Source organism: Cyprinus carpio, chromosome B22 (assembly GCF_018340385.1).
Source record: "Cyprinus carpio isolate SPL01 chromosome B22, ASM1834038v1, whole genome shotgun sequence".
Classification (NCBI taxonomy): domain Eukaryota; kingdom Metazoa; phylum Chordata; class Actinopteri; order Cypriniformes; family Cyprinidae; genus Cyprinus; species Cyprinus carpio.
This window is the reverse complement of record NC_056618.1, coordinates 9,913,210-9,927,195: the sequence shown is the minus strand read 5'-3', so window position 1 is coordinate 9,927,195 and position 13,986 is coordinate 9,913,210. Positions and strand designations below refer to the sequence as shown.

Sequence of the window (13,986 nt, the reverse complement as noted above, 5' to 3'; positions counted from 1 at the left end):
TTCCGAATGACATGCAAAATTTGCTTTCATCCGAAAAAAGTACTTTGGACCACTGAGCAACAGTCCAGTGCTGCTTCTCTGTAGCCCAGGTCAGGCGCTTCTGCCGCTGTTTCTGGTTCAAAAGCACACGCCTGTGCACGGTGGCTCTGGATGTTTCTACTCCAGACTCAGTCCACTGCTTCCGCAGGTCCCCCAAGGTCTGGAATCGGTCCTTCTTCACAATCTTCCTCAGGGTCCGGTCACCTCTTCTCGTTGTGCAGCATTTTTTGCCAGACTTTTTCCTTCCCACAGACTTCCCACTGAGGTGCCTTGATACAGCACTCTGGGAACAGCCTATTCATTCAGAAATTTCTTTCTGTGTTTCTCGCTTAAGGGTGTCAATGATGGCCTTCTGGACAGCAGTCAGGTAGGCAGTCTTACCCATGATTGCGTGATGCATGATTTTGAGTAATGAACCAGGCTGGGAGTTTTTAAAAGCCTCAGGAATCTTTTGCAGGTGTTTAGAGTTAATTAGTTGATTCAGATGATTAGGTTAATAGCTCGTTTAGAGAACCTTTTCATGATATGCTAATTTTTTGAGATAGGAATTTTGGGTTTTCATGAGCTGTATGCCAAAATCATCAGTATTAAAACAATTAAAGACCTGAAATATTTCAGTTGGTGTGCAATGAATCTAAAATATATGAAAGTTTAATTTTTATAATTACATTATGGAAAATAATGAACTTTTTCACAATATGCTAATTTTTTGAGAAGGACCTGTATATATATATATATATATATATTATATATATATAATATATATATATAATATATATATATATATATATATAGTCATGGCCAAAAATATCGGCAATCCTCCAGCAATCACTACTAAGTGACCTGATTGTATTTATTTTAATTTATATTGTCTGTGAAATGTATAGGATAATAAAATGTTTGTCCAATCACATCCAAGGACTACGATAGTCTGTCCTTCCTGCCTGTTAACATATGCATTTGCATACCTCCACGCACCCTGTACGCGCAGACATGATATGTCATCAACATTACGCTAGTGTAGACTGCGCAAGAACTGAAGGTGGTATTATTGTAATTTTATGTGCTTTATATTGTAATGTTTTCTCACAGGTGAATGAGAAATGAAGTAATCTGACAGTGTTGCATTCAGTTGAAGATATGGCTTTGGAGAGTGATTTTGCAGGAAGAGTTGGACCTTTTGCTTGCTATTGCTACCCTACCTTTGAAATTAAACTTGTTAATGCTTTCAAAAATTATTTAACATTAAATATTTAATTGCATACATTAATGCTTTAACTTTGATAGCCTTAATAACAAGATAAAGACACGGATCTAAATTTTGCCGTATTTAACGTGTTGTTTACGCGTTAAAATTCGCGTGTTTTTGACCCCTTTGGCCTTCCATACTGATTGGTTAACGCTGCGGGAAATTTCGCCAAAGTTCAGATTTTTCAACTAGCGCGAATCGCGTCATTCGCGCCGCCTCATTCGCGCGAAACGTGCCGCAGGATGTCTATTCGCGTCTTTGCATTGACTTAACATGTAAATCACTCGCGCTTAACGCTTCATTCGCGTCTGGTGTGAACGCACCATCTTTGTTTATAAGTATCATCATCTCTCTTATTTTTTTTTTTTATTTTTTTTTTTTAGCATGTTAAAGAGGAAGATCATGTGGAGTATCTACCTGTGCAATGAGAAGATGATCTTCAGTCTTCAGTGTTTTCTATCAGATCAGTGTCACTGCTTTTACTAGGAATCTCCTGCAACAACCTTAAACTCTGAGTCTTGGGATGAGTTTAGGGAGACGTGGGGCATGGGGTAACAGTCGAACTCGGAGACCTCGTTCAGGCGGCCGAAGTCGTTACAGAAGTTTGTCTAATTTATTTACATCTGCATATTATTCTGGTTTGATCTGTTGGGTGGGAAAACATATTGCGCATGAGAATATGTCTACTTTTAGATGATTGTGTTTGATGTCTGTTTTTGTGTGTCTGTGTGAAAGCAGCTGAAGGCATTTTTCCATTCTTGTTCATTTGAAACCATTTGACTTCTGCTTTAGACAAAACAGTTTTCCTACTAAATACTAAATCAGACAGATAAAAGATTCACTCAAATCAAATAATATTACTGTGATATCTTACACTTCTGTGAAATATTATATATTATATATATATATATATATATATATATATATATATATATATATATATATATACATACATATATTCATGACCTCACATACTGTGACCCTGCAGATAAACAGTGCTAGTGTCAGGAGTTATTTCCAGCTCTAGCATGAGGTAGCAACGTTTTTTTTGAGAGGAACTGTTCTTGATCTCACATCCATTTTAGAAACAGGGCTCCAGACTATAACATAGCCTACCTATTCCCTCTTTTTGCAAAACATTCTGTTGCAGCTCAGAATCAGAATCAGAATGAGCTTTATTGCCAGGTATGTTCACACATACGAGGAATTTGTTTTCGTGACAGAAGCTCCGCAGTGCAACAGAATGACAGCGACAGAACAAAAAACACATAATAAAGAATAAAAAATACAAAAATACAAAAAAAATACCAATAAGTAGGTAAGGAATGACAATATACAAATTGACAATTGTATGGCAGGTATATTACAATGAGTAGTTGTGTATGTACAGGTATATTATGTGCAAAAAATTTAAGGTACACTATGTGTGTTAGATAAACAAGTGTATGTGTATGTAAATATAAATAGTGTAGTGTGTTCCACAGTTATGTTCATTAGATGGATTGCCTGAGGGAAGAAACTGTTCCTGTGTCTGGTCATTCTGGTGCTCAGTGCTCTGTAGTGTCGACCAGATGGCAACAGTTCAAACAGGGAGTGTGCTGGATGTGAGGGGTCCGAGTGATTTTGCCAGCCTTTTTGCTCACTCTGGATAGGTACAGTTCTTGAATAGAAGGGAGGGTTGTACCGATGATTCGCTCAGCAGTCCGGACTACCCTCTGTAGTCTTCTGAGGTCAGATTTGGTAGTTGAGCTGAACCAGACCATTACTGAAGTGCAGTGGACGGATTCATGATGGTGGAGTAGAACTGTTTCAGCAGCTCTTGTGGTAGGTTGAACTTCCTCAGTTGGCGAAGGAAGTACAACCTTTGTTGGGCCTTTTTCACAATGGAGTTAATGTGAATGTCCCAATTCAGTTCCTGAGAGATGGTGGTTCCCAGTAATCTGAATGACTCCACTGCAGTCACAGTGCTGTTCATGATGGTGAGTGGGGGGAGTGCAGGGGGGTTTCTTCTGAAGTCCACGATCATCTCCACTGTTTTGAGCGTGTTAAGCTCCAGGTTGTTGAGACTGCACCAGACAGCCAGCTCTTTAACCTCCTGTCTGTAAGCAGACTCGTCCTGAATGAGGCCGATGAGTGTGGTGTCGTCTGCAAACTTCAGGAGCTTGACAGAGGGGTCATTAGATGTGCATTCGTTGGTGTACAGGGAGAAGAGCAGTGGGGAGAGAACGCAGCCCTGGGGAGTTCCGGTGCTGATTGTACGGGTGCTGGATGTGTATTTTCCCAGCCTCACTAGCTGCTGCCTGTCTGCCTGTCAAGCTGTTGATCCACTGACAGACGGAGGTGGGAACGGAGAGCTGAGTTAGTTTGGGCAGGAGGAGGTTTGGGATGATCGTGTTAAAGGCCGAGCTGAAGTCCACTCAGCTCAGTGCCATTAACAAAAATCATCAGCCTAAAGAACCCTTGGAAATATTATTTATTTATTTTTTTTTTTAACAAAAATGCCATTTCATAAACAACTAGATTAATTTATAGATTTCAAACATTTTTAAAGACATTAAGCAGTCTAAATTAAGAACTAATAAACAAATGAGCAATAGCATAAATAAATCCTACTGAATGAAGTCCAATTAAAAATCTAATTAATAAAATGTAAAATAATACTACATCATTTTCTTTTTCTAAATAAAATATGGAGTAATCCTTATGAAATTTTACTTGTTTTGCGTTTCGAAGCACAGACGTGACATGATGTGGCTGATATGGTGCATGTAGCTTGATGGACAGTAACAGTAGAATATTGTACTTTAGGTCACCCCCTTCCACTTTTTTTTTTTTTTTCTTGAAACCTATGACTTTAACTTCACTAAATTTGAAAGACAAATATTGTACTTTTCACTCCACTACATTTCTATCAAAGTCGCTACTCTGTAGGAGCTTTGAAAGTCAATGAGTGATTTTTTTCTTCCCTAAAATGTGACTTTCATTTTCATACAGTTCCCCCTTTCAAGGGAACTTCGAACTGCGTCCTCTAGGGTCGCTATGGGGAGCGACACCTCGTCGTGACCCGTGTCTGAAGCATACAAATGAAAAAAACACCAACGAGTTGGCCGGCGACAGCCTCTGACGTCACTAAGGTGTGACTATAAAACAGGCTGGCACCGGGAAAAACACGTCATTCTCTTCTTCGTCCTTCACTGACTGTTTTGTTTGAAGCATGCATCTGAAAGAACCGGTAAGAGCGCGCTCTTTCTCTGTCTATCATGGCGACTACTAGCAAGCGTTTTAGACAATGTATGCATCCTTGTAGGCGTTATTTGACACCTGATTGACACACACGATCTTTACGTGATTTGTTTGGGTAAAGAGCACGCACGCGATGTCTTTTGAGGAGGCAATCTGTGTGCATTGCGAGCATTTTTTCAAGGAAAAAGCTCCGCTCTCGTTCGTCTCTCTTTCCGAAAAAAAAAAAAAAAAGGCAGCCATCTGCTTTTCCCGCGGTTTCAGAACTCGCCGCTGCTTAGGCCGGAGGAGAATGAGCTCGTGAGGAATTTCCAGGTGGATCTGTCTGAATGGTTTAAAGAGGGACTTTCCCTTTTCACGCTCAAAATGGCGGCGGCGACCGAGAGAAAGAGCATCTGGAGGAATGAATTTGTTATATCCTTTTAAAACACTTTTTTATGAATACTGAGTTTTTAAGTGCTCTGCTTAGGGTTTTTTTTAACCCAGAAAAAAAGCAGATAATTATATTTGGAAGGATGGTGAAGAAGCCTTGGAGGCCTGAAGGCCCCCTTTCTCAATTTCCCTTCCTTGGTTAATTGTAGAGCCTGTTGGAGTTGTGTATGGGATCCCCGCGCCCCTCGATTAACTAAGGCGATTTTATCATTTTTTTCCGACCATAGCCTCTTCAAGCTAAGAATAATAAAAAAATAACAAATGACCATAGCATAAATGAATCCTACTGAATGAAGTCCAATTAAAAATCTAATTAATAAAATGTAAAATAATACTACATCATTTTCTTTTTCTAAATAAAATATGGAGTAATCCTTATGAAATTTACTTGTTTGAGTTTCGAAGCACAGAATGTGGCTGATATGGTGCATGTAGCTTGATGGACAGTAACAGTACATTTACTTGAATATTGTACTTTAGGTCACCCCCTTTTTTTTTTTTTTTTTTTTCTTGAAACCTATGACTTTAACTTCACTAAATTTGAAAGACAAATATTGTACTTTTCACTCCACTACATTTCTATCAAAGTCGTTACTATGTAGGAGCTTTGAAAGTCAATGAGTGATTTTTTTCTTCCCTAAAATGTGACTTTCATTTTCATACAGTTCCCTTTCAAGGGAACTTCGAACTGCGTCCTCTAGGGGTCGCTATGGGGAACACCTCGTCGTGACCCGTGTCTGAAGCATACAAATGAAAAAACACCAACGAGTTGGCCTGGCGACAGCCTCTGACGTCACTACCGGTGCGACTTATAAAACAGGCATCGGGAAAACACGTCATTCTCTTCTTCGTCTTCACTGACTGTTTTGTTTTGAAGCATGCATCTGAAAGAACCGGTAAGAGCGCTCTTTCTCTGTCTATCATGGCGACTACTAGCAAGCGTTTAGACAATGTATGCATCCGTGTCGGCGTTATTTGACACCTGATGACACACACGATCTTTACGTGATTTGTTTGGGTAAAGAGCACGCACGCGATGTCTTTGAGGAGGCAATCTGCGTGCATTGCGAGCATTTTTTTCAAGAAAAAAGCTCCGCTCTCGTTCGTCTCCTCTTTCCGAAAAAAAAAAAAAAGGCAGCCATCTGCATTCCCGCGGTTCAGGACTCGCCGCTGCTTAGTCTGGGCATGGAGGAGAATGAGCTAGTATTTAATTTGGGTTTGTTTTGTTTGTTTGGTTTGGGGATTTACTTTTCATTTTCAAAATGGCGGCGGACGAGAGAGAGCCTCGGGGGGATGATGTTATATCTTTAACACTTTCTGATACTGAGGTTAGGGCTCTGCTGGGTTTTTACCCAGGAAAAGCAGGAGATATTTTAGGATGGTGAAGAAGCTGAGGCTGAGCCTTCTCAATTCTCCTGCCCTGCGTATGTAGAGCTGTTGGAGTTTATGGATCGCGCCTCGATGAGCGTTATCTTTCCGACCATAAGCCCTCCAGCTCAGGTGAGCCTTCCATTTTCTGCCTGATCTCCCTACAGAGATCGAAAGGAAATGAAAGAGGCCGTTTTCTTCTCGCATCCATCGGTTTTTCAGCATAAGAGTTTTGCCGACATCGAAGGCGATGCGCGGGGAAAACAAACTGCTATGAGAGGATGCCCCCTGCAGAAAGAGCTTTCATTCTGCGGGGGGAGACATCCTCTCTTAATCTCCTCCTTGCCATCTAAGCCCCTTCAAGCAATGCATCTTGCTTAAATGGCAAGGCATACGCAGCAGCAGGTCAGGCTGTGGCTTTTATTACAAAATAAATGCTTCAAGCATATCAGACTGATCTGCTAAGAGACCTGGATAGAGGCGAAGGCCTTTTTCCTGATCAGGTAGCCGAGCTGCGCCGCACCACAGGCCTCTCTCCGGGCTACCAAGCAGGCCGCCTCTGCCAAGCGCAGGACTATGTGGCGGCCATGGTGGTGGCGGAGAGACATCTGTGGATGAACCTGGCAGACAGTCGGGAAGAAAAAAAAAAGGCTTTCTTCTCGATGCTCAGGTTTCGCCTTCTGAAACTTTTCGGTATTTCTGTTGAGACGGTGATCGAGAAGTTCGGGGAGACGAAGGCGCACTCCGCTGCTTTCAGATCCTTCGTTCCCAACGAAGGTCCAGGTCTGAGAGCCCGAACAACATAGGGGTCCTGGCCTGTCATCGATCTGAGGATCAAAGACCGGCACAGAAGGCTAGTGTCGCGACTCACGCTCCTCCCCCACCTGCGGGCAGGTGTAAGAGGAATTGTGGGTCACAAAGGGGGGTAAGCAGAACCTAAGGGACGTGATTCCAGACGAGGCAGCGTTCTCGTCTGAGTCAGAGTGATACTGAGGTATCTACTCGTTCCCTTTAGGGATTTTTATAACTTCTGCTTTTATCCTCCCCTTCCTAATTCCCCTGTAACCACCAGCTCTCCACCTGATCGAGGTTAGGTGGAGACCTCTAACGCATAACAGTCTCCTGTGCTGGACCTATAATGTTTTTGGGCTTTTCTATGTTCATAGCAACCACCTTACTGATGGTCCGGACTAAAAGGAGGCGCCCCTTGAGCGGGGACTCCAGCGCAGGAGGGTGGGAGTATAAAAAAACTCCAGCGCAGTGTATATACTTATGTGTAAATTGCTGGTGGTTATGTGTCTACTAATAAACTCTGTGAGTTTCCTTTGCAGTGCCTAGTTACAGTGTTTACTAAACAACTCGTCAGCACTAGACTCCCGGCTTCATGTTCCGGTATTAGGCGGCTGAGATCACAGGTTTTTGCGGGAGCCTCCTTGATCATCAGGCCTGGCACAGCACTGCAGGGAATTTCATGGATGTCCGGCCAGGGTCACCCTAAGGGGGTCTCCTAGCCGCTTAGGTGCTGTCGCATCCCAGCGGGAAGTGAAGGTGGCAGTTACAGAAGTCTTCTTGTATATGCTGCCTCAGGTGATGCTCCCCTCGCTAGAGGTTTATAAAATTCGAGCTTGCCTCTCCCATGCGGTTCAGCACCTCTGCGATGCTTAGGAACCTTTAGGTACACACGCTAAGCTCTGTGTACTTTCTGAAAACCACATGGTGGTCAGTGTGCACGTGAACACTTTGCGCACTTTCTAAAAAATCCACGTATTGGTAAGTGTGCACGCAAGACTCTGCGCACTTTCTGAAATCCTGTATGGTAAGGGTTACGCGCTCCGCCTCGTTCCCTTTCTTGAGATTATTAGACCTTGGTTCCTTGGGCTCCATTCAGCCAGTGTGTATTTGTTTATACACTTCAAGCATCGCTTCCCTCAACATGAGGGGCTATTCGGGCGATTCTTGTGGTAGTTTAGCAGCGCTCCCCTTTTCCAAGAAGGGTCGCCTATGAGCGTGCTACTCTGGATTCAGGAGTTCTCCTCTCATATGAGACCGAGTTCACTGTTTTTTCCCCAGAGCGCTCCAGCATTATTTCCACAGATCGAGTTGATGACTCTCAAAACATACTGTTTTTAGATGCACCATTCCATCTATGAGCTGCTCTATCAGAGTGCCACAAGAGCCCTTCCTTAGAACAGTATTTGAAAATCCATGATATGGTAAGTGTGCACGGGAAGTCTTTTGCACACTTTCTGAAATCCACACTGTGGTAAGTTCGCACGCTAGTACTCTGCGTTCTTTATAAAATCCTATATGGTGAGGGCTTCGCGCGGTTGCTTCGTGCCCTTTCTTGAGCTGGTAAAAGCCCCCATTCATCTTGGGCGCCACTCCACCCATGTAACCTCGGATACCTATCTAAACAGGTGTGTTGCTACTGGCGATCTGTTGAGACAGGTCCTGCAGCAAGCTTTTGCGGAGGCAAGCTGTAGCCCCTGTGTGACAGGCTAGACTTAGTATAAAACGCTAGGGTTCCTAGCTGTATCCCTTTAAAGGAATCTTTCCTGATTCCAAGCCTTTAGCTCTACCACCGGCAACTCCCATTGAAATGGTAGAGTTGGTACTTAGTGTTCGCCATGATTTTGGCCTGCACTCCCCTCAGCATGGCGGAGTGGGTATACTGTTCCCCATAGCGACCCTAGAGGACGCAGTTCGAAGTTCCCTTGAAAGGGAACGTCTCAGGTTACGAATGTAAACCATGGTTCCCCTGAGTAGGGAACGAGGACACTGCATCCTCTAGCTCCCTGCCATGCTTTGGACGCAAGCTTCAGACAAAGAAGTGAATGACGTGTTTTCCCGGTGCCTGTTTTATAGTCGCACCGGTAGTGACGTCAGAGGCTGTCGCCGGCCAACTCGTTTGGTGTTTTTTCATTTGTATGCTTCAGACACAGGTCACGACGAGGTGTTCCCCATAGCGACCCCTAGAGGACGCAGTGTCTCGTTCCCTACTCAGGGAACCATGGTTACATTCGTAACCTGAGACGTTTATCAGTAATCTCTCTTGTACACTGTAGTAAAAATAAAATAGTCTAGTAAAAAAGGTGGTTGATTGGTGGCTGTTGTTGCTGAAAAAAAAAAAAAAAAACCTAAAATTAAAGTTTAATGTATTATTTATTAATTAAAATTAAAGTGGAAAAACAATAATTTTACATAAATTTTTATGAAAGGTTTTACAAGTTTTTTTTTTTTTTACATATTTTTTATTTTTTCAATTACGTTAATTTACTTTAAGTTTATTTTCTTTTTTTGGCAGCCGTAGCTTACAAAAAGTAAGTTAACTGATAAATAAAGATTTTCACCCATTAAAAACAGTTAAAATACAAGGGCTGGATGAAATATAGCATCATATCATATGCAAATACAGTGTGTAAACTAGGAGGGTCAAATTCTGTCGGGGAGGAGTCACATCAGGTTGAGTGTTTTTAGCAGAGGTTTTATTAGATCAGTCACTGAACCACAGAAGAAAATGTTTCACATGTTTGTTTTGTTCTGTTTGTGCTGCTGGAGTCTGACTGGTAAGTTCTAAAAACATTTTTATGGTTTATTTTTTTTTTTCTGAGCTACTGCTATTGTTAAGAATTAGACTATTTTATCTGCTACTGTCTGTACCAAATAAATCATTACTATGATATATACTTGCATCGAATTCAGGTCATTTTTGGAATTTAACACTGGGCTGGAAAGTGCAAAAATAAAATTCTAAAAAAAAAAAAAAAAAAAAAAACATGGCAACTCAGAAAGCCAAAACCTTCAACTGAGTTGCTTTGAAATATCTTTGTTTAACTTAAAATCTATTTCTAAAGAATTACATGCTTTTAAATTTGTAAAACTTCTGCAGTCATCATAAATATCTACAAAAGTCATGAAAAGTCATTAGTCCAAATGCGCAGGAGCCCTGAGAGCATGAGAGACAGTAATAAAACAGTGAGTTTGTTTTATACTGATCCAAGTGACTCATTTACTAAGTATTGAAAATATTTAGCACAGCTAAAAAAATTAACTTTACACATTGGTTTTGCTCCACAGCAGAAAACTTTAAAACAAATTTCAGTATATATCCCTGTTCATGTTGTGTCTCTGCTGCTGTTGTTATTTTTTTCATTTCATATGTAAATGATTTCAGGATTTGTAAACCAACAGGAGCATTAATCTGTGACAAAACCTCTTCATGTTCATCAGGTGTGTTTGGTGCAGAAACAAATGAAATACAGTCAGTGTCAGTGATGGAGGGAGATTCTGTCACTTTAAAAACTAATGTTACTGAATTACATGGAGATGAAGACATAACATGGAAATATGGAGCTGAGAAGGCTCTCATAGTTAAAATCAGCAATGAGAAACAAATCTTTTCAACATATGATGTTCCTCGTGATAGATTCAGAGACAGACTGAAGGTGGATCATCAGACTGGATCTCTGACCATCACAAACATCACAACTCAACACGCTGGAGTCTATGAACAACAGAGAAGGGGAGCGAAACTGTCATCAAAAACATTTAATGTTTCTGTCTATGGTGAGTAGAGATCATTTGTCCTGCTATTCACATATTCTTGTTTTATAGATTGAGGTGACATATTGTATAAAAACTCACTCAACACTGTTGTAGATCAGACTAAATAACTTGCACCAATGTCTCTCTTTTACTTTCCTCCTCATACTCCAGAATCAGATTCTCTGACAGTGTTGATCTCTTTTGCTGTTGCTGAATCTCTGTTGATTGTCGCTGGATTTGGGATCTTCTGCATCTGCTGGAAATGTAGAAAAACTGATCAAGATGGCAAGTGTTACCTACACTCTTAAAAATAAAGGTTCCCAAAGGGTGTTTTTGCAGTGATACCTTTTTTTTTTTTTTTTTGGTTCCCCTAAGAAACTTTCAGTGAACAGTTTCCATCCTATTTTACAATTTTGAAGAGCATTTTAGAAATCTAAAGAATCTTTTCTGCATTTGAAAGATTCCATGTATGTTTAAGAGTGTACTGATTTTAATCAACTGATAGCTCAAATTGTAATTTAATATAATTCATGAATGTAAAACGATTTAGTTCCTAAATAATATGTGGTTATTGGTTATTGAGTAGCTGTCTTTATTCATGTCCCATGCAAAAACTCATTCTGTTTTTACTGTTTTACTCTGCTAGTAGTGGCTGAAAAGTAATAATGTCATACATAATAATGTTAATGAATTAATGATGTTTTATTGTTTTATTGCGGCATTATATCTAATTGTGTGCATTAGTGATTCAACTTTGAAAGCCCTAAAATAACACATAGTAAAGAACATATAGTTGAGTTGTGTCCATTATTCATCCATCTATTTGAGTTTGAATCCATTCCTGTTGATCAAACAGTTCAGATTTGTGAAGATGAGATCACTCATGTTGTCATGATACATGAGCCAACGTTCTACGAAAGAAATGCACATACACTGGTAAGAAAATTTATTTTTAAATATCTTGTGTGTCTCTGTATCATTACAGCAGTGAGTCAGATGTAGATCAGTGTGTGTTTGTGTTTTTGTCTGTATAATTATCCATCATATAATAACATAAAAGAGTAATAGATATTTTCTTTCTTCATTGTAGTTCCAGAAGAAGCCATTTTACTGTTAAATGTGTATCGCTGGCATACAAGACCTCTGAGTAAGATATTTTGTTATTATTTATTTACGTATTTATTTTGAATTATGGTTTTAAGAGTCTATCTGTAAATAAAAGGAGTTAGATTAAAGGCACAATATGTGCAATTTTTTTTTTTTTATTATTAAAATATCCAAAAAAACTACTATAACAGTATTATATATTTTGCTGACTTGTGTACTTACATTATGCCAGATGTATCGAAGAATGTTTAAATCCAGAGAAATAAGCAATTTTAACTAGTGACATGGGCTGTGTCATTGTGTCACCTGGCAATGACGTCATAACCCCTTGATTTCCGTTTTTGTTTTGTAGAAAACATGGCAACATCAACACCACGCTTTAATATGTTGTGTGTTTTAATAGACCGGTGACGACCGCACAGAGTAGCATTATAACAGAACTTCAAATGTATCTAGTATGATAAAACAGATAAAACATTTATTTTCCCCCCAAAACCATTGATGTAGTTGTTCTTTATTTAACATATTTTATTATATCTTATGTTATACTTTTTTTTCCAGAAAGATGAAGAGGAGGATCAAGTAGACTATGTGCCTGTTAGCATAAGAAGATAATCAAACTTAAATCTTTTTTTAATGTGATGATTTTTAATAGGAAACTCCTGTGAACTTAGAGTTTGAGTCTGTTGTATTAATATTAAGATTTATATTCATGGGAATATGCATGTCTATATATTTAGGACCTTTCATGCCTTGATAAGCCGTGCAAGTTTCAGTACTTATTTCCATCATTAGTGGTGCTAGTGAAGAGCTATTCTTGTCTAGGCCTATATCACATCCTGTTTTTATAAAGATCTTTTTCTTTGTCTGACAATGCCTTGGAATCATTTTAAGAATAAATTCAATGTTTGATTCACTGTTGTAATGTTTATGGTATCATGCAAATATGTAGTGGATAATAACTGATTCAGTTTTCATCAGTTTTGGGGATCGTAACTAACTAAAATGAGAAATTCTAGTAAGACTTATTTTTTTTTCAGTAGTGCTGATGTCCGAAGGCAAAACAAAAAACAAGTACACCAAAAATAATTCGAAACACCTTTATCAACATCTTAAGTCTTTTTTACTCACTTTCAGTTTTTACTGTGTTTTGCCTTTGCTGGAGTGTAGCGCAGCTTCTAAGCACTAAATGTCACATGACCAATTACTATATTGAAAACTCCTTCCAGACAGCAGGAAAAACCATAGACTGCATGAAAACATGGACGTAGTGTCCGTGACGTCACCTGTAGGGCTTACCAAGCAGCGTTCAGTGTCAGCAGCAGCAATACCTGGCACCTGTCACTCAAGTGGCCACCCCCTCACAGTTGTCATGAAGGGAAAAATTAACTATATAGACCAAAATCATTTTTTTGAACCAGGCTGTTAAACATGTTTTCTCTGCTGTAATGTTTGGCATCTTAACATGGGGGAGTCTATGGGATTGACTCCCTTTTGCAGCCAGTCTCTAGCGGCCAGTGATGAATTACAGTTTTAAGACACTTCCTTGTTGGCTTCAGGAGAGAGAGAAAAAAAAAACAAGAGAGAAAAAAATCACCCCCAGAGATATCTACAATCATACCATGAATTATTAGTTATCAATGTACAAAGAGGTATTTAAGGTTTAGTTAAATCTAACACTAGGTGTTATTATAATAGAATGTTTGCATAATCGCAGCTTAGAGCGCTGTGTGGTGTTCAAAATAAAATATCAACGTTCTGGAAACAATTATATTAAGGTGTGCTGTGTGCTTGTTTACCGATCAAAAGATCCCACCTTAAAGGAATAGTTCACCCAAAAATGAAAATTACCCCATGATTTACTCCCTCTCAAGCCATACTTTAATGTTAATAGATGCCTTCTGAAATTAATTTATGCATTTGTGTGAGAGTAATTGGCTGTTTTGAAAGTGTGTGTTTGTGTTATTTCATTTTTTATAAATTGTTATACAATAGTCTATAGTTTT

The 13,986-nt window shown here is 39.7% G+C and overlaps 1 protein-coding gene across 1 annotated transcript; it reads left to right on the top strand.

The window, feature by feature from the left end:
• The first annotated feature begins 9,773 nt into the window (after positions 1-9,773).
• Positions 9,774-12,897, top strand: LOC122141707. The gene is made up of 6 exons (XM_042749708.1): positions 9,774-9,894; positions 10,559-10,894; positions 11,045-11,158; positions 11,730-11,809; positions 11,964-12,020; positions 12,542-12,897. Exons 1-5 carry the CDS (start codon positions 9,846-9,848, stop codon positions 11,988-11,990), a joined length of 606 nt encoding a protein of 201 aa, XP_042605642.1. The 5' UTR covers positions 9,774-9,845; the 3' UTR covers positions 11,991-12,020; positions 12,542-12,897.
• Positions 12,898-13,986: the final 1,089 nt, after the last annotated feature.